Source organism: Rhinoderma darwinii, chromosome 4, assembly GCF_050947455.1.
Source record: "Rhinoderma darwinii isolate aRhiDar2 chromosome 4, aRhiDar2.hap1, whole genome shotgun sequence".
NCBI lineage: Eukaryota > Metazoa > Chordata > Amphibia > Anura > Rhinodermatidae > Rhinoderma > Rhinoderma darwinii.
The window spans coordinates 397579235-397599930 of NC_134690.1; the positions used below are offsets into that span (position 1 = coordinate 397579235).

The 20696-nt window shown below is 41.5% G+C and overlaps 2 protein-coding genes across 2 annotated transcripts; one reads left to right on the top strand and one right to left on the bottom strand.

The window, feature by feature from the left end:
- The first annotated feature begins 1432 nt into the window (after positions 1-1432).
- On the top strand, positions 1433-9850 carry LOC142761428 (homeobox protein Mix.2-like). Its single transcript, XM_075864619.1, has 4 exons — positions 1433-1536; positions 7060-7240; positions 8399-8640; positions 9065-9850. The coding sequence occupies exons 2-4, from the start codon at positions 7144-7146 to the stop codon at positions 9671-9673; spliced, it is 948 nt and encodes a 315-aa protein (XP_075720734.1). The 5' UTR covers positions 1433-1536; positions 7060-7143; the 3' UTR covers positions 9674-9850.
- Positions 9851-13397: 3547 nt separating this feature from the next.
- Positions 13398-15437, bottom strand: LOC142761429 (homeobox protein Mix.1-like). Its single transcript, XM_075864620.1, has 3 exons — positions 15293-15437; positions 14832-15073; positions 13398-14072 (listed from the first exon to the last, which is right to left on the bottom strand). Exons 1-3 carry the CDS (start codon positions 15435-15437, stop codon positions 13398-13400), a joined length of 1062 nt encoding a protein of 353 aa, XP_075720735.1.
- Positions 15438-20696: the final 5259 nt, after the last annotated feature.

Here is a 20696-nt window from a genome sequence, read left to right on the forward strand (position 1 = left end):
TCCTTTCACTATGTGAGATTTAGAAAGAAAATCAGAAAATAGGAAAGCTCATCCTTACAACTGTTCTCTTTGTGCTGCCTGGATCTGAAGACCTGCTCATGTGTCGCCATTATCATTATGATCTGTTTATTTCGGAGTGATTGTAACGATTATTGCCCAATCATTGATGCACCCTCCTCAATAATAACAGAATGCAGTGAGCTCCCCCTAGTGGTGGCTGCGGGCAGCCAGAACTTTATCTTTTAAAGCGTAACTAAACTTTCAGAAAACTTCTGACATGTTATAGTGACATGTCAGAAGTTTTGATCGATAGGGGGGGTCCAAGCACTGAGACCCCCACCGATCGCTAAAACGAAGCGGCAGAAGCTCTCGTGTGAGCGCTCAGTTGCTTCGTTTTTGATCGGCTTTTCTCGGAAAGCCAATGTAATAGTGGACGGACTCAATAGAAAGTCTATGGGCCTGTACACCGTTACATCGGCTTTCCGAAAAAAGCCGATGAGAAACTAAGCAGCTGAGCGCTCACACGAGAGCTTCTGCCGTTTCGTTTTAGCGATCGGTGGGGGGCTCAGTGCTCGGACACCCACCAATCAAAACTTCTGCTATGTCACTATAACATGTCAGAAGTTTTCTGAAACTCTATTTAGAGGATTTGGAGCTCTGTATCAGAAAAAACGGAGCTCTGACCCCTATAAAGATATATAAAAAATTAATCAGCGCAGAATATTGGATCTAAAAACGACGCGATGATAAAAGGTCAAAAGAACTTGACGGGCGGCCAGCTGCCCACTGCCCCCTGCCCACGGGCACTTGTATCATTAGTATTTGATAGGACAATTATTAGACCTCAGATGACGCAGAAGTGTCCAAAACATCAGGTGACAAAATCACGATTGGAATATTTGTCAAGAAAAGCGACCTGACCGAATATTGGACCCGGCTGACATAACAGAATTCACATCCGCCCGTGCTCCACCCTTCCCTGGCAGACAGACTGGCACCTGTGTGCGCCCCTCAATGTCCTAGTGGAATGGAGGGTGGAGGTGTCGGGCTCCTGCTGGGGACATTTGTCACAGGTATTTTCAACTTCGTGACCGTGAATGGAAAGGATTAGACACAGGTAAAATGTTGGGTATAATGTGAAGACATTCGTGATGACAGCCCATCTATAAAACTATCTATAAAGCAGAATATATGGGATAGGAAACGGGAGCTGATACAATAAAGGATAATAAATACAATAACATGAAGTAACAGCAACAAATACCAGAAAATAAGAGGAGATACAGGAAACAGAACATGATGAACAGAATACAACACGTCCCGCGGGGCGGAAGAGTCGATTTCGATCCCCCGGTTGACCGCTGAGCATTGACTGTAATTCCGAATATTTATGACGCACCAGTCCTCCTTAAATCCACAGGCCGCCTTAAGAACTCGTTATTGGGAGCTGGACACAAGCGGGAGCAAAATTCGACATCTGGCAACGAGGTGCGGTGCCCGGGTACAGGCGGTCAGGACGTGTGATAACAGGGAATGGTGAGGCAGTAGTGGCAGAATCACCACCACCATGCGAGGGGGCAACGTAGAGGGCATCTGTGGATGATACACTGTTATGGGGAGATCTGTGGATGATACACTGTTATGGGGACATCTGTGGATGATACACTGTTATGGGGAGATCTGTGGATGATACACTGTTATGGGGAGATCTGTGGATGATACACTGTTATGGGGTTATATGTGGATGATACACTGTTATGGGGACATCTGTGAATGATACACTGTTATGTGGATGATACACTGTTATGGGGATATATGTGGGTGATACACTGTTATGGGGAGATCTGTGGATGATACACTGTTATGGGGATATATGTGGATGATACACTGTTATGGGGACATATGTGGGTGATACACTGTTATGGGGACATATGTGGAGGATACACTGTTATGGAGATATATGTGGATGATACACTGTTATGGGGACATCTGTGGATGATACACTGTTATGGGGAGATCTGTGGATGATACACTGTTATGGGGACATCTGTGGATGATACACTGTTATGGGGAGATCCGATACACTGTTATGGGGAGATCTGTGGATGATACACTGTTATGGGGACATCTGTGGATGATACACTGTTATGGGGATATATGTGGATGATACACTGTTATGGGGAGATCTGTGGATGATACACTGTTATGGGGATATATGTGGGTGATACACTGTTATGGGGAGATCTGTGGATGATACACTGTTATGGGGATATATGTGGGTGATACACTGTTATGGGGAGATCTGTGGATAATACACTGTTATGGGGATATATGTGGGTGATACACTGTTATGGGTGTATATGTGGATGATACACTGTTATGGGGATATATGTGGATGATACACTGTTATGGGGATATGTGTGGGTGATACACTGTTATGAGGACATCTGTGGATGATACACTGTTATGGGGACATCTGTGGGTGATACACTGTTATGGGGACATCTGTGGAGGATACACTGTTATGAGGACATCTGTGGATGATACACTGTTATGGGGACATCTGTGGGTGATACACTGTTATGGGGACATCTGTGGATGATGCACTGTTATGGGGACATCTGTGGGTGATACATTGTTATGGAGACATCTGTGGGTGATATACTGTTATGGGGACATCTGTGGGTGATACACTGTTATGGGGACATCTGCGGGTGATACACTGTTATGGGGACATCTGCGGGTGATACATTGTTATGGGGACATCTGTGGATGATACACTGTTATGTGGACATCTGTGGATGATACCCTGTTATGGGGACATCTGTGGGTGATACATTGTTATGAAGACATCTGTGGGTGATACACTGTTATGGGGACATCTGTGGGTGATACACTGTTATGAGGACATCTGTGGATGATGCACTGTTATGGGGACATCTGTGAATGAGACACTGTTATGAGGACATCTGTGGGTGATACACTGTTATGGGGACATCTGTGGATGATACACTGTTATGGAGACATCTGTGGGTGATACACTGTTATGGAGACATCTGTGGGTGATACACTGTTATGGAGACATCTGTGGGTGATATACTGTTATGGGGACATCTGTGGGTGATACACTGTTATGGGGACATCTGTGGGTGATACACTGTTATGGGGACATCTGCGGGTGATACATTGTTATGGGGACATCTGTGGATGATACACTGTTATGGGGACATCTGTGGGTGATACATTGTTATGAAGACATCTGTGGGTGATACACTGTTATGGGGACATCTGTGGGTGATACACTGTTATGAGGACATCTGTGGATGATGCACTGTTATGGGGACATCTGTGAATGAGACACTGTTATGAGGACATCTGTGGATGATACACTGTTATGGAGACATCTGTGGGTGATACACTGTTATGGAGACATCTGTGGGTGATACACTGTTATCGAGACATCTGTGGGGGATATACTGTTATGGGGACATCTGTGGATGATGCACTGTTATGGGGACATCTGTGGATGATACACTGTTATGAGGACATCTGTGGGTGATGCACTGTTATGGGGACATCTGTGGATGATGCACTGTTATGGGGACATCTGTGGGTGATACACTGTTATGGGGACATCTGTGGGTGATACACTGTTATGGGGACATCTGTGGGTGATACACTGTTATGGGGACATCTGTGGGTGATGCACTGTTATGGGGACATCTGTGGATGATGCACTGTTATGGGGACATCTGTGGGTGATACACTGTTATGGAGACATCTGTGGATGATACACTGTTATCGAGACATCTGTGGGGGATATACTGTTATGGGGACATCTGTGGATGATGCACTGTTATGGGGACATCTGTGGATGATACACTGTTATGAGGACATCTGTGGGTGATGCACTGTTATGGGGACATCTGTGGATGATGCACTGTTATGGGGACATCTGTGGGTGATACACTGTTATGGGGACATCTGTGGGTGATACACTGTTATGGGGACATCTGTGGGTGATACACTGTTATGGGGACATCTGTGGATGATGCACTGTTATGGGGACATCTGTGGCTGTCACCCTGCTATGGGGACATCTGTGGATGATACACTGTTATGGGGACATATGTGGGTGATACACTGTTATGATTTTCATTTTCACGCATATGCCATGCTTATGACACGCGGTTTTGAAGTTTCGAAAAAGAAATCTGTGGATGATGCACTGTTATGGGGATATATGTGGATGATACACTGTTATGGGGATATATGTGGGTGATACACTGTTATGGGGACATCTGTGGAGGATACACTGTTTTGGGGAGATCTGTGGATGATACACTGTTATGGGGATATATGTGGAGGATACACTGTTATGAGGACACCTGTGGATGATACACTGTTATGGGGAGATCTGTGGATCATTACACTGTTATGAGGACATCTGGGGAGGATACACTGTTATGGGGACATCTGTGGGTGATACACTGTTATGGGGACATCTGTGAATGATACACTGTTATGGGGATATATGTGGATGATACACTGTTATAGGGATATATGCGGATGATACACTGTTATGGGGATATATGTGGAGGATACACTGTTATGGGGATATATGTGGATGATACACTGTTATGGGGACATCTGTGAATGATACACTGTTATGGGGATATATGTGGATGATACACTGTTATAGGGATATATGCGGATGATACACTGTTATGGGGATATATGTGAATGATACACTGTTATGGGGATATATGTGGATGATACACTGTTATAGGGATATATGCGGATGATACACTGTTATGGGGACATTTGTAGATAACACACTGTTAATTTCTAACAATAACAAAAAAGAAAGTGACTGTGAAATGACAGCTGTTCTCTCGAGCAAAACAGCTGACAAATGAGTGACGCTCAGCTCTTTTCTTTATTTTTTATCGATAATTGCCAGTACAGGAAGATTGCTGCTGATTCTGAGTTACAGCCTGTATTATACTCCAGAGCTGCACTCACTATTCTGCTGGTGGAGTCACTGTGTACATATATTACATTACTTATCCTGTACTGATCCTGAGTTACATTCTTTATTATACTCCAGAGCTGCGCTCACTATTCTGCTGGTGGAGTCACTGTGTACATACATTACTTATGAGTTATATCCTGTACTGATCCTGAGTTATATCCTGTATTATACTCCAGAGCTGCACTCACTATTCTGCTGGTGGAGTCACTGTGTACATACATTACATTACTTATCCTGTACTGATCCTGAGTTATATCCTGTATTATACTCCAGAGCTGCACACTCTATTTTGCTGGAGGAGTCACTGTGTACATACATTACATTACTTATCCTGTACTGATCCTGAGTTACATCCTGTATTATACTCCAGAGCTGCACTCACTATTCTGCTGGTGGAGTCACTGTGTACATACATTACATTACTTATCCTGTACTGATACTGAGTTACATCCTGTATTATACTCCAGAGCTGCACTGACTATTCTGCTGGTGGTGTCACTGTGTACATACATTACATTACTTATGCTGTACTGATCCTGAGTTACATCCTGTATTATACTCCAGAGCTGCACTCACTATTCTGCTGGTGGAGTCACTGTGTACTTATCCTGTACTGATCCTGAGTTATATCCTGTATTATACTCCAGAGCTGTACTCACTATTCTGCTGGTGGAGTGACTGTGTACATACATTACATTACTTATCCTGCACTGATCCTGAGTTACATCCTGTATTATACTCCAGAGCTGCACTCACTATTCTGCTGGTGGAGTAACTGTGTACATACATGACATTACTTATCCTGTACTGATCCTGAGTTACATCCTGTATTATACTCCAGAGCTGCACTCCCATCTTCAAGCATTTCAATACAAAGTGATCATGTCACATAAAACTGATTGGTTTGGGTCATGGCTGATGGGTATGGTTGAATCAAGAATGTTTCCATTCACTGACACCTAGCAGAGATCTTGAAAATGTTGAGAAACTGATACAAAAATTATAGTAGAAAACTGCTGAAATTTTAAGTCTGGTGGGATTTACGGAAAGAGCTGTTCACCGTTTGCTTTTCATTGAAGTCTATGGGTACAGCGGCAATACAGAATCGGAGAGTGGGGGTCACGGTTCTCCAGACAGATGGGGGTCCCAGAGGCTCTACGGCGAAGGCACAAATATCATGTCGTGCAATTGCAATAAAGAGCAGTTAATATTTTGTGTTATTGCTGCTGATATGGAGGGGGGTGCATAAAATTGGCAATTTTTTTTATTACATGCGCCCTCTATTGGTTAAAATTAGTGGTGATACCACATTCTGATCATACAATGTGATAGTCGCCATGCATAATATCATCCTTGAGCCCCGTGGTTCACATGTTGCGGTCACAGCGCGGCTTTGGTTGGCGAGTAAAACTGCGCACCCATTAAGGACCTGTTCACACAGAGTTTTTTTGCAGGCGGAAAAATCTGCCTCAAAATTCCTTCAGGAATTTTACGGTCGATTTTGACCTGCCCGCACTCTCTTTGCCGTGTTTTTTGCGGCGTTGTTGACAGCGTTTTTTTTCGCCCACGGCCAGTGAGTGAAAACCGCTTTCTCTGCCTCCCATTGATGTCATTGGGAGGACAGAGACGGAAACGCCTGAAGAAAGGGCACGACGCTTTTTCCCGCGAGCGTTTTTTTTCCGCCTCGGCCTTCCCCTGAAATTAATGGGAGGCATTTTCAGCCGCTTTTTGGAACGGTTTCCATTTCATAAACAGCTCCAAAAAACTCAGTGTGAACAGGGCCTAACAGTCAACTTAAAAAACATGCAAATTTATGGCAAATTTGCATGTCCACGAGGAGCTGACACTTATTTTTTGACTCCTGAGAGTAAAGTGGGTCCAAGCAAAAAGTCCCCCCCCCCCCCCCATTTAAAATATTTATTGCCGGGTGTAATCCAACCCCCTGCAGGAAGGCATGAATGAGTGATCTTACCTGAGATCAATGATATTCCCCTCCCCCCTCCTCACACCTCTGATCTTCACAGCTCATTACTTAGTGGCCCCCTCATATTCATATAAAAGGGCTCAAGGTGCAGGAGTTGCAGGAACTTCAGGCCCTGGGAGATCAGATGATGGCCGGATGTGATCGAGCACCTGGTGATCGCAGTCCTGACATGTACTGGCAGCCACACAACCTGCCCACGGGGATGCCGTCAGTGCTCACAGGTAAAAATGTCATGATGGGGGTGGAAAAATAATACAGGTTTGTCTTGGAGGTCTATAGGGTGCACTTATTTATTTTTGGAGCGTTTGTCTCATTACTAGGCCATGTTCACATGGTGTGTAAAATGCTCGTGTTATGTACTGAAGTACATCTGCAAGCTGCTTCCTATTGACTTCCATGGTAAATATGCTGTGCAGTTCATATGAGGTGTAAAATATATATTTTTTGTTTTTATATTCAGGAAAAAAAAATATCATGTGTTGCAAATGTGGAATCTCTGCATTGCAATATTTACAAAAACAAAACTCCTGCAGGTGATGTTATAAGGCCAGGGTCACGCATTCTGGCCTAAAAAAACACACGTACAATTTTCTACAAATGTTTAAATTTGGGCACGTTATGCTATGTCCAATCACATGACTGGTTTCCATGGCCAGTGCGTTGCCCATTGCTACATCTGTTTGGGCGCCATGGTCCTTCTCCGTTCTCCAATGCATCACTTGGGCTTCGTTCACATCTGCATCAGGGCTCAGTCCCGACTTTCCATCTGAACAGAGCCCTGGCTGACAGCATAGGTTTCCATCACCATTGATCTCAATGGTGGCTGATCCGGTGCCAATGGTTTCAGTTTGTCTCCGTTGTGCAAGGGTTTTGTCCGACTACCCTAGTAGACTACGGCGTTCTGTCAAGATGACGGAACCCTTGCACAACAGACAAACTGAAACCATTGGCACCGGATCCGTCACCATTGAAATCGATGGTGATGGAAACCTATGGTGTCAGTCAGGGCTCTGTTCAGATGGAAAGTCGGGACGGAGCCCTGATGTAGATGTGAATGAGGCCTTAATGGTTAAAAATGCATCAAACTTATCATAATGGCGCGCACACAGCAGGATACATTTTCTGCAATTTGCTATAGCTATGACCCACTTTTCCATACGCCATCTCATGGCTGGTGACTTGTGCCAAAAAAATGGTGCATACCACTAAATTTGGTGCCAAAAAGCCACTTTGAATTGGCTGGGATATTTCGATGCGTGGCCAACCATATCTTCTACGGGTGATTTTTTTTTTTTTTTTTTGTAATTTTTTTTGAAAAATGGATGTCATGTGGTTCCTGAATGTGTGGGGTGTTCTTATATTTAATTTTTCTGATCTAGACAAGCTGAATCCTGGTGGCCACGGTGCTACACATTGGCAGGAATGCAACAAGGCAGAAAATCCGCTGCAGAAAAGTTGCGAGGACCAGGAAAGCGGAACATCGCAACGCCGGAAGAGAATGATCTTTAGCAAAGCACAGTTGAACACTTTAGAGCTTTTCTTTAAAACCAACCAGTATCCGGATATCCGTCACCGAGGGGAGCTGTCAAAATGTCTGTTTATCCCGGAGTCAAGAGTCCAGGTACACTGCCCCCCCCTCTCCCCTCAAAAATAAAATCTTCACCATTGTTCAAAGCACCTGCATGATTCTAGGACCAGGCTAAGTGGTGACTTGATGGCCCACCAAGCAGTTTGGATTGCCCCAGCTGTAATAGTCCGTGCAATTGGCCCCTGATTGTGTGATCATGTATTTATCCGGATCTGTCTAAAATTGTGATAACTCTGGGTTAAAAAGCAAATGTTCCTGGCTCCTGTATGGTAAAGGATCCTCCACAGAATTGACTTTGATTGCTTTCTTGTTTATCGACCATCTTTCATTAAGTGATGTCACCACATGGGAACAGTGATGTCACCACATGGGCGGGGCAAGCGGATACACTCAATCCACCTCTGCTTCTATGCACACCTCAACTTCTCTTTGCATGACTAACTTTTCTATCTTGCAGGTCTGGTTTCAAAACCGAAGAGCAAAGGCGAGGCATGAGAATGGAAACACAAAGAAGAAACCTGTCTTGATAGAATATTTTCCTGATGACCAAACTGGAAACAAACCCACGCAACGTCGTCAGAACACGCTATATCAACAAAAAATGGTGGCTACTGCAAAATGGGTGAAGACGCTTAAGGACTCCAAGCAGAATTTCTTTCCCCATCCCCAGCCACCTTCTATGGGTTATCATCCATATTATCCACCATCTCCGGTCCAGCATATATCCAGTAAGGTCTACCAACATTCATCAAGTGGCCCCAACATGGGGGTGTACCATCAAGTTCTTAATAACATGGCCCCGGAGATGGCAATTCATAATGAATCCATGGAATTGTCCAGGGGCTCCTCCCAAATACCCAATGTCTTAGATTATAATCAACTGCAACAGAACAAGACCATGGTTTCTGAGATGACCGTTGGGGGCACTAGGCACCTGAGCTCTTTCAATGGACTGAACCACTTCTCTATACCCGTTCCGTACCAGATGTCCATCCCCCACCGTGACTTCTACAACCAAGGCTCCAGCACTTCTGATACGTGCCCTAGTGTCTGGTCTACAGACTGACTGGGAAGACCGCTTCCTTCATTGAACTGAAGATCCTGCTAAAACCTAAGCCTGGAGATGTAGTTGGTCCCTTAAGGGCCAGGTCTAACTGGGAACGTAATAATAAAAAAAGTTAATATGCCCGGTTTATTAGAATAGTTTAAGTAATTAATATATAGTGAGTAGTAATAGTTTTTGTTTTTACTTGGTAAATATATTTAAGAATAAATTACTGGAGGAATTTTCGGTGTACCCATTAGATAATAAATTAAATAAAGATGGCTGTACACTGCATTTTGTTATACGATATTTTTGACATTGGCACGAGATGGACCCTCCTCATGGGAGACTGTGGTTTCACTATAACCTGGAACTGGTTTGACCCTATATTTCAAGTCAAGCTGAACCTTTATTGGTGAATGAGAAATGTGATGGCTATGGCCCGCTCAACAAAGTCTGTCCATGGATCCGATGGCAACAGACTCCAAATTGGCGCGCTGTAGGAATTCACACCAATAAAAAAAAAAAAAAGTGGCAGTCTGTAGACTGATGCTAGGTAGACCAAAAGGAATTTTATGTTTTAGGCCCCTGCACACGGCCATAGCTGTAATCACTGTCCATGACTACGGGCATGGCTGACCTCTGACACTCACCTCCATTTGGAAGCACTGTTTGTAATATCAAAATATAGGACATGTCTTATTTTGCAGATTGTTTCTATGGCCCAGACACCTTCCTGTAAATATACAGGAAGGTGTCCGTGGGCCATTGTCTAGTGCAGGTGTCTCAAACTCTGCTGGGTAAGTGGGCCACATATAGAAAAAATGTGAAGTTGATGGGTTGCATTACTTTCAAATTTGATAAATTACTATAATACTACATTACTATAATACCGCTAGGTTTAACATTTTAGAGAATTCTCCACGTGCTTATTTCAACAATCCAGTTTAAGTGTCGCTAAATGCAGTCCGGTGGCTCAGTTGGCAGCGTCTGGCAGACACACATGTCAAGATTGGGCAGCCCCTTTTCAGATAGTGCCACAGTGCCCTCTGTAGATGATGCCACAGTGCCCTCTGTAGATGATGCCACAGTGCCCTCTGTAGATGATGCCACAGTGCCCTCTGTAGATGATGCCACAGTGCCCTCTGTAGATGATGCCACAGTGCCCTCTGTAGATGATGCCACAGTGCCCTCTGTAGATGATGCCACAGTGCCCTCTGTAGATGATGCCACAGTGCCCTCTGTAGATGATGCCACAGTGCCCTCTGTAGATGATGCCACAGTGCCCTCTGTAGATGATGCCACAGTGCCCTCTGTAGATGATGCCACAGTGCCCTCTGTAGATGATGCCACAGTGCCCTCTGTAGATGATGCCACAGTGCCCTCTGTAGATGGCTCCCTCTAGGAGTGGAATCCCCATCCAGAGCGTTGGCAACGCTTTTGGCTGGGTATTCTTCTACTATTGGAGCCCCTGATGTCACTGTCCATACAGAGTGATGTCAGGGGATCCTCCTGGACCGGAATGTGATATCAGGGGCAACGCCGGAGTCCCGGAGCAGAGCACTAGTATAGGCTTTGCACCGGAACGATGGGAAAGCAATTAACATCAGTGTCCATATATGGACGGTGATGTCAGGTGCTTGCCCAGAGATGGAGTCCCGGAGCAGAGCCACTTCTAGCACTCTGCCTGGGATTCCAGCTCTGCTCCTGACATCACTGTCCATATATGGACATGGACGTCAGGGGCAACCCCAGAGCTGGAGTCCCGGGCAGAGCGCTAGTAGGCTCTTCCTGGGACTCCTGCTGTGCTCCTGACATCACTGGGACTCCTGCTCTGGGGAAGCCCCTGACATCACTGTCGATGTATGTACAGCGACGTCAGAGGCTTCCCCAGAGCAGAGACTATACTAGCGCTCTGCCCGGGACTCCCGTTCTGGGGAAGCCCCAGATATCGCTGTCCATATGTAGACAGCGATGTCAGAAGATTCCACAGAGTCCTGGAGCAGAGCCTATACTAGCGCTCTGCCCGGCACTCCGCTCTGGGGAAGACCCTGACACACTGTCCATATATGGACAGTGATGTCAGGGAATTCCACAGTCCAGGAGCAGAGACGATACTAGCGCTCTGCACGGGACTCTGGCTCTGGGGAAGCCCCAGACATCGCTGTTCATATGCGAACAGCGATGTCAGAGAATTTCAGAGTCCGGGAGCAGAGTCTGTACTAGCGGCTCTGTGTCCCATGGGCTGCAGATGACAGCCCCAGGGGCTGCCTGTGGGCTGTGTGCTTGAGACCCCTGGTCTAGTGGATTGGTGGGGTATAAATAGCACTGCAACTTGACAATTGTTTTGACTTGGTGGTTGAGGTGGGGGGGGGGGGGGGTGCAGGGAACTTGTAAGTCACATTTGCAGAGACTTGTGGGCTACGGACTGTTCAGTGTACAGGTCACTCTATATATATATATATATATATATATATATATATATATAGTATGTGTGGTGGTTGTAGAAGTTAGCTACTTCCTCCCTCACTGATATCCCAATAAAACAATTTATCTGAATTCATTGTTTCAATAAATTGTGGGAAAGCCTTATGGGTGACTTGGTCGCAAAGAAAATGAGTTACCCCTGAGAGCTAATATGGTAGACATCAGACAGCTACTTCCTGTCCCAGAAAATCAGGAGAAATCTGGAACAAAATCAGCAGAGTGTCTGCACATGAGACTTTAGGTATTACGTTTTGGGATGGGTTTAATTTTTGAAATGTTTTTTTCATGATGGGCTGTTTCCTGATTGAGGGTCCTACAATCCCACCAATCAGTTGAATGGAGGTGGGTGCTGTGCTCCAGCGAGGGCCAGAAGCCCTTAACTAAGGATAGGCCATCAATATTACATCCTGGGTAATAGCCGAGGTTGTGCAGATCTCATTCTCCTGTATATAAACACAACGTCCTTTGAGGCAACAATGCCCCCGTGCCAGGACCATGAACTTGTACGGGTATCTTCATGTGAGTCTTTTTTACTTGTTCGCCATTTTTATTTTTTTAAAAAAAGCTCCACATAAAATTGTTTTTTGGGTGGATTGTAATAAGATATATCGTATGTTGGGGGATATTGTTTTGGGGTACCTATCATAGCATAAGCTTATTTTACCATTTTATTTTATTTTCCCAACTAAGTGTTTTCCCTCAAAGCTGAAGCTCAAAAGTATAGAATTTGATAGTTTATTCACATATTTGAGAAAAACAGTATTGAGTCTGAGGGACTCCATCTATACAAAACATGTGCACATCCCCTTTTAATCAAATCTTTATTATCATTGTACACAGGACAAATCATTAATATCTAAGGTTGTGAATCATCCCATAAGAAATAGATCATAGTGGCCCCAAAGTCACCTTCAAATGTGGTTGTCATCTGTTGGCCCTTTTTGATCCTGTTGTATTAGCGGTCCAATATTGTGTCAGAGTCTGGGCCAACTGAGAATCCTTCCGTGCCCGTAATAGGAACAAAAATTTAAAAAACTGTAAAAAAAAATTATTGGAGTCTTAAACTTTGCTTTTAAAAAAAAAATAAGAAAAAAAAAAAAAAGGGCAAAAACTTAAATACAACACATTCACATTCTAGTCCAAATTATTGCACATAGGTCCAGTCTAAGGCTGGGGCGTCAAATAAATATGAAAGGTTAACTCATGAAAAAAGTGCCATGTGCTACTCATTACGTTATACTCCAGATCTATATTTTATCTAGAGACTATTAAGAACCAATGTGAGATCTTCATCCCAGTCTGACCCGTACTCCGTGGATCTGTCGCTAACTCCAGAATCTGAGATGGGAGAACTTTGCTTGCCGTCAGTCTGCGTGGCCAATGCATGGAAAGGGATCTCAGCAGGGAAAGCATTAGGTCCGGTGCAGGAAGCGGATGTGGAGACCTGGATGGGTGGGATGCTTCCATTCATCTCACATGGGACGGTCTTGTTGGGTTGGAAACTAGTGCAGTCCATGGCATAGTTGTTTTGCATTGACATTTGGATGTCCCCTCTTCCTAAGTCCATAGTCTGGCTAGTGAAGCCCATAGCGGAGGCCGTATTGTTGGAAAAGTGTTGATTCTGGCTGTAAACTCTAGACGAAGCCTGTTTCATAATAAGCCTCTGACTAGACACCGAACATGAGTATTGGGGATATCCCAGGTATTCCGAGCTTTGGTTAAACATGTCCTGCTCTGGGTTCCCAAGTGGTTGCATCTGCTGCTGGACAGGGGCCATTTGTTGCTGGTGGACCATGGAAGGATGAGGAGCAGATGTTGAGGAATACAAGTACATGTCTTCTAAGGTACTAGGAAAGTTATCGTCCGCAGAATGGTTGGGGGTAGACTTGACTCCCTTTCGTCTGGCTTTGGCTCTTCTGTTCTGGAACCAGACCTGTAGGACAAGAAGATGCCCGTTAAGTACAACATATATCATAATGTTTCATTGAACATAACAGAATGATTCATTGTAATACAATTGATTTCAAGATCTGAAGAATAAAATTGACTATTAGATACAAGAATTTGGCCAAAATCAAACCGAGATATCGAGAACTTGGCCAAAAATGCTTCACATCTCATATAAAATGGAAGAGTCATCTCCATGTGGTCTCAGAGGTCCCTAAGGACCTGGGAACTGGAAGGTATCTCCCCAACCTATGTAATGGTATAAAAATCATCCCATATATTGTTGGCTTTTATTGTAATTGAACCCTGAGGGACGGTAGGTCTACTTATAAGGGTGATAGAAGAGATGTATGTTGCTGTTGAGCATTGGGACTGGAGAACGGTGAAGGTGTAGAAGTTGGAAGTTTACAGTTGTACTCAGGGAATGGGTCAAGAAAAATGAGATGGACATGTGACGATGTGTTGATAAAGGTCTCTAGTGGTGGAAATATTAATTGTGATGGTGGCAGAAGAAATGGATGACCATTGTATAGACTAGTGCATGACAAGTGGGGACAAGACCAGATTTGTTACAGGGTTCAAGAAGATAAGCATGGTCTCTGAAGAAGATAAGCATGGTCTCTGAAGGAGATAAGCATGGTCTCTGAAGGAGATAAGCATGGTCTCTGATAGTCCGGAGACAGCACAATCAACTAGTGATGAATAGATAAGTGTGTAAGACAGGTGATATTAGACAAGCCCATACCTGGATTCTTGACTCTGGTAGGAACATTTGTTTAGCCAGTTGTTCTCGGTGGTGGATATCCGGATACATGTTGGTCTTGAAGTATCTCTCTAGCGTATCCAATTGGGCCTGATTGTAGACGGTTCTCTTCCTTCGTTGGCACACTGCGACCACCGATGGTTGTGGCGGGCTGCTAATTTTTGGTGGCTGTGCTGCTTGGACAGGTCTGTGGTCACTACCCGAGACTGGAGAGATGACATTTCCTACATAGACAGAACAATAATGATTAAATATTGATACATATTAAAGAATACTAATCTTATCTGTAGTCCCAACAAATCAACTACAATTTTGTAAATCATGTCTACATAACGGTCGCTATTTTGATTATTGGACAATAACACCCGTATCTACAATATGTCCAAAGGTGAGGACACTAGATATCCCTCTAAAGCACCTTGAGATGTTCCAAAGCCACTTACCTTTTGCACAGGGTTGCTGATAGTCTTTCTGATGTGTTGGGGGCATAGTCAATCCAACATGAGGGGTCTGCTGGCCAGAATATTCCATTTGATTAGGACTAGTTGAGAACAAGAAATGACCAGGTTCTTGGCTGTATTCAGCCATCCTTCCAGGGCTAGCTGAGCCGTCCAAGGAGCAGATGAGGTTGAGTCTTGTGAACTCCTCAGCTCTGTGAATACTGGCTCAAGTCCATCCTGATCACCTCTTATAGTAGTTTTAGTGGGCGGCTCAAATGATCAAAGTGCCTATGTGTGAGAATGCCCAGGAGGCATGAAAACGATGGCTGAGGGTCTGAATGTTAGGTAGACACCTTTGTGAAGCACCGGTCAGCCAAGCCATACTATCCTGCTGGGGTAACCAAAAGACATGGGAGTCTCAATAAACATTTCAACCCTACTGATCCCAAAAGGTAGGTTTCCTGTCTCGGAGTCCAGGAAGTGTCCCCGTACCTCCATCTGTGAGGCATATTTTATTTTCTTGCAAATTGTGCCTTAAAAATAAAATACAACAAGAAATTGGAAAAAAAAAAAGGAAAAGATTATAGATAGATATGAGATAGATAGATAGATAGATAGATAGATAGATAGATAGATAGATAGATAGATAGATAGATAGATAGATAGATAGATAGATAGATAGATAGACATGAGATAGATAGATAGATAGATAGATAGATAGATAGATAGATAGATAGATAGATAGATAGATAGATAGATAGATAGATAGATAGATAGATAGATAGACATGAGATAGATAGATAGATAGATAGATAGATAGATAGATAGATAGATAGATAGATAGATAGATATGAGATAGATAGATAGATAGATATGAGATAGATAGATAGATAGATAGATAGATAGATAGATAGATAGATAGATAGATAGATAGATAGATAGATAGATAGATAGATAGATAGATAGATATGAGAGATAGATAGATAGATAGATAGATAGATAGATAGATAGATAGATAGATAGATAGATAGATAGATAGATAGATAGATAGATAGATAGATAGATAGATTAGATAGATATGAGATAGATAGATAGATAGATAGATAGATAGATAGATAGATAGATAGATAGATAGATAGATAGATAGATAGATAGATAGATAGATAGATATGAGATAGATAGATAGATAGATAGATAGATAGATAGATAGATAGATAGATAGATAGATAGATAGATAGATAGATAGATATGAGATAGATAGATAGATAGATATGAGATAGATAGATAGATAGATAGATAGATAGATTAGATAGATATGAGATAGATAGATAGATAGATAGATAGATAGATAGATAGATATGAGATAGATAGATAGATAGATAGATAGATAGATAGATAGATAGATAGATAGATAGATAGATAGATAGATAGATGATAGATAGATAGATAGATAGATAGATAGATAGATAGATAGATAGATAGATAGATAGATAGATATGAGATAGATAGATAGATAGATAGATAGATAGATAGATAGATAGATAGATAGATAGATAGATAGATAGATAGATAGATAGATAGATATGAGATAGATAGATAGATAGATAGATAGATAGATAGATAGATAGATAGATAGATAGATAGATAGATAGATAGATAGATGATAGATAGATAGATAGATAGATAGATAGATAGATAGATAGATAGATAGATAGATAGATAGATAGATAGGGCTATCTTATATTCAGCTCTGATATCTTCGGGGATGACTCAGATGTTCAGGTACTGCAAAAAAAAAAAGGTGAAGCCTTATCAATGTATTTATCTTGGCTCAGTTACAGATTATTAGAAATTGTCTCTCAAGGCAATGCCATAATAAGTGTTCTGGGATTTTCTAGGTTAATACAACAAAAAGTCTTATTATCAGAGTCAAAAAAACTATTTGATAAGTAAATAAATAAATTATTAAGTACATTTTTCTATTTTTGTGTTGTTGCTGTTTGTTTTTCCCAGGTCGTTGGGACCAGGAGGTGGAGGGGCGGCTGGATATATGATCTTTGGAAATCATTTTTTTGTATTGATGCTATATTTTAAATAATGGAAAAATAACATTTAAAAATGATACAAAATAATAATCTAACAATAATAAATAAATCCTAACAATATGTATTATTATTATTTGGATTACAGAAGATTTTCCTAAAAACTCCGGGCCTGACCACACCAGTTATATCGATTATTTACTTGTCACTTATTGCAAAATATTGAATTTGTAACTTTTTGTACTGAGGACAGGAGAGACGTACGTTTTGACTCCCAGTTGTCTATAATTTGTATTTTCTATAGGACTCAGACCAAGATTGTGACACAAGTCTGTGTTATGTGTATCCTGGGCCAGTTTTTGATGTGGTCACATCCTCTGTGCTGCTAGTATATAGGAACAGAGGCTTCTGTGATGGGGCTAGTGATTTGCTAATGACCCTGAGTTTAGAGGTTGCCATAATGGCCGGGAAGAGGTAGTAAGTGTGTTCTTCCTGTGTCAGATTTCCAGGCTTGAACCTCAGACAGCCACTTCCCTTCCTTTACCTGGAGAAGGCGAAATGTGGATTCGGACTGGCAGCTCCCTCTCAAGTCACCTGTCTACACATCAGAGCTGGGTGTCACTGGTGGGCTATCATTACTCACCAAGACCCGGATATGATAATATAACATAATATATCAAATGAAATAATATATCATAACAAAATATATAATATGACATGATATAAAATACTATAGTATAATTCTATAATATAACCATGCACAATGCAGCACAATAATTGAATCTAACATAATATACAACATAATATAAAATAGTATAATATAATATAACAACATATAATATAACATAAACTATAAATATGTAACAAAACATAATATCACATAAAACAATATAATAACATAATATATAAAATGATATAATATAACATAAAAACATAATATATAATATAATAAATAACATGACAAAACATAATATCACATAATATAATAACATAACGTAACATAATATATAATATGATATAATATAACATGACAGCATAATATAGAAAATAATATATATTATAATATAATGTGATATAATGTAATATAATAAAACACATCAGAACATAATATAATATATCTAACTTATATCAGTGCGTGTTCTACCCTGAACACAAAAAAAAAAAAAAATATATAAGTAATATTTTGGAGGTCTTGGATGGGGTCCCAACCCAGGAGACCATGGTTGTTTGGCAGATATGGAAATTCAAATATCTTTAGTTCAGCGTAGGCTCCAGTCCAGTCTATAACAGCGCCATTTCCCTGCACTCCTATGACAACCCCTTTGGATACCACTATATGCCCCTCAGAGCAGAAGTTTTGGACCAATATAGAAATAAATTCTGCGTTTAATACATGTGAAGGTTCATTATCAGCTGGATCGGCTTATTTTTGCTGTGTCTATGGCCGCTGTTAGATCAGATTAGGAGGAAGATCCATGGACCTGGGTCCTAACACAGGAGAAAGGAAGTGACACAAAGCAAACATCCAAACATGCGGAGATCAAACATTACACTATAGACAGAGCCTAAGTACATGGCAGACTTACATACAGGGATACACAGAGCTCCAGGTGTGACGTCTACGAGGGGGGATCTCAGGTGTGTCAGTGGTAAACTGTAGGGTCGTTTTAGGAGATCCCAATATTGGTAAATTAAAAGATGAGCAATAGCCTCAATAGTCTTATTATCGGAAACACTCTCTTCAGCAGCTGCGACGCTAAGGGGGAGATAACTAAGGTCATGGGTGAACTTACGAGTTGGTGATAATGGCGCAAATTGTGCCTAATTTATCAAGATGGTGCAAACGAGAAATATTTGGGGCAACTTGCTAGGTATATTAGACACATTTCTCTTCCTTCTTAAATGAGAGAAAGATAATTAGATAGAAGATAGATAGATAGAGATAGATAGATAGATAGATAGATAGATAGATAGATAGATAGATAGATAGATAGATAGATAGATAGATAGATAGATAGATAGATGATAGATAGATAGATAGATAGATAGATAGATAGATAGATAGATAGATAGATAGATAGATAGATAGATAGATAGATAGATAGATGATAGATAGATATGAGATAGATAGATAGATAGATAGATAGATAGATAGATAGATAGATAGATAGATAGATAGATAGATAGATAGATAGATAGATAGATAGATAGATATGAGATAGATATGAGATAGATAGATAGATAGATAGATAGATAGATAGATAGATAGATAGATAGATAGATAGATAGATAGATATGAGATAGATAGATAGATAGATATGAGATAGATAGATAGATAGATAGATAGATAGATAGATAGATAGATAGATAGATAGATAGATAGATAGATAGATAGATAGATAGATAGATAGATAGATATGAGAGATAGATAGATAGATATGAGATAGATAGATAGATATGAGATAGATAGATAGATAGATATTAGATAGATAGATAGATAGATAGATAGATAGATAGATAGATAGATAGATAGATAGATAGATAGATAGATAGATAGATAGATATGAGATAGATAGATAGATGTGAGATAGATAGATAGATAGATAGATAGATAGATAGATAGATATGAGATAGATAGATAGATAGATAGATAGATAGATAGATGTGAGAGAGAAAGATAGATAAATAGATAGATAGATATGAGATAGATAGATAGATATAGATATTAGATAGAAGCAGTGGCTTAAATAACGCTGTAGCAGCCGTAGCGGCTGCTAGGGGGCCTACGGCAGAGGTGGGCTATATGTAGAGCACTATCTATAGGGGAAGCTATATGTAGGGAAGAAAGGTGGCTTAGTGGTTAGCACAATTGCCTTGCGGCTCTGGAGTCCATATGTGGACACTATCTACAGGGGCTGTATGTGGGACACTATCTACAGGGCTTCTATGTAGGGCACTATCTACAGGGGGCATGGTGTGTGTGTGTGTGTGTGTGTGTGTGTGGGACAGTGTGTGGGACAGTGTATGGTACTATTACAAACAGGGACACAGTGTATGGCGCTATTATAATTAGAGGTGCAGTGTATGGGGCTATTATATTTAGAGGTATTGAGAATTTCTGAAGACATCTGAGCGGAAAACTGCAGAAATGGGTCATGGCCGGGAGAAGTCATCATAGAGGTCTGGACCGGATGGAGAAGAAAAGAAAAAAGAACTAGAATTTGAGACGTCACCGGTGAGTCACTTAATGTAAATGTTTATTCTGCCTCTAATCAGTAATGTAGTCACTGTATGATCTGTAGCAAGATGATGGTGGTTTGTGTTTGATATAATTATTTTTTTTGTGAAACATCTCCCAGCACATT

What these genes read in the sequence shown, in the direction of transcription:
- LOC142761428 (XM_075864619.1), top strand. Translation starts at nt 7,144, where the DNA reads ATGATGGCCGGATGTGATCGAGCACCTGGTGATCGCAGTCCTGACATG. An exon ending in GATGCCGTCAGTGCTCACAG is followed by an intron (nt 7,241 to 8,398) that starts GTAAAAATGTCA and finishes TTTCTGATCTAG; the next exon opens with ACAAGCTGAATCCTGGTGGC. An exon ending in TCCCGGAGTCAAGAGTCCAG is followed by an intron (nt 8,641 to 9,064) that starts GTACACTGCCCC and finishes TCTATCTTGCAG; the next exon opens with GTCTGGTTTCAAAACCGAAG.
- LOC142761429 (XM_075864620.1), bottom strand. Translation starts at nt 15,437, where the DNA reads ATGGCTGAATACAGCCAAGAACCTGGTCATTTCTTGTTCTCAACTAGT. An exon ending in TCAGCAACCCTGTGCAAAAG is followed by an intron (nt 15,074 to 15,292) that starts GTAAGTGGCTTT and finishes CTGTCTATGTAG; the next exon opens with GAAATGTCATCTCTCCAGTC. An exon ending in TACCAGAGTCAAGAATCCAG is followed by an intron (nt 14,073 to 14,831) that starts GTATGGGCTTGT and finishes CTTGTCCTACAG; the next exon opens with GTCTGGTTCCAGAACAGAAG.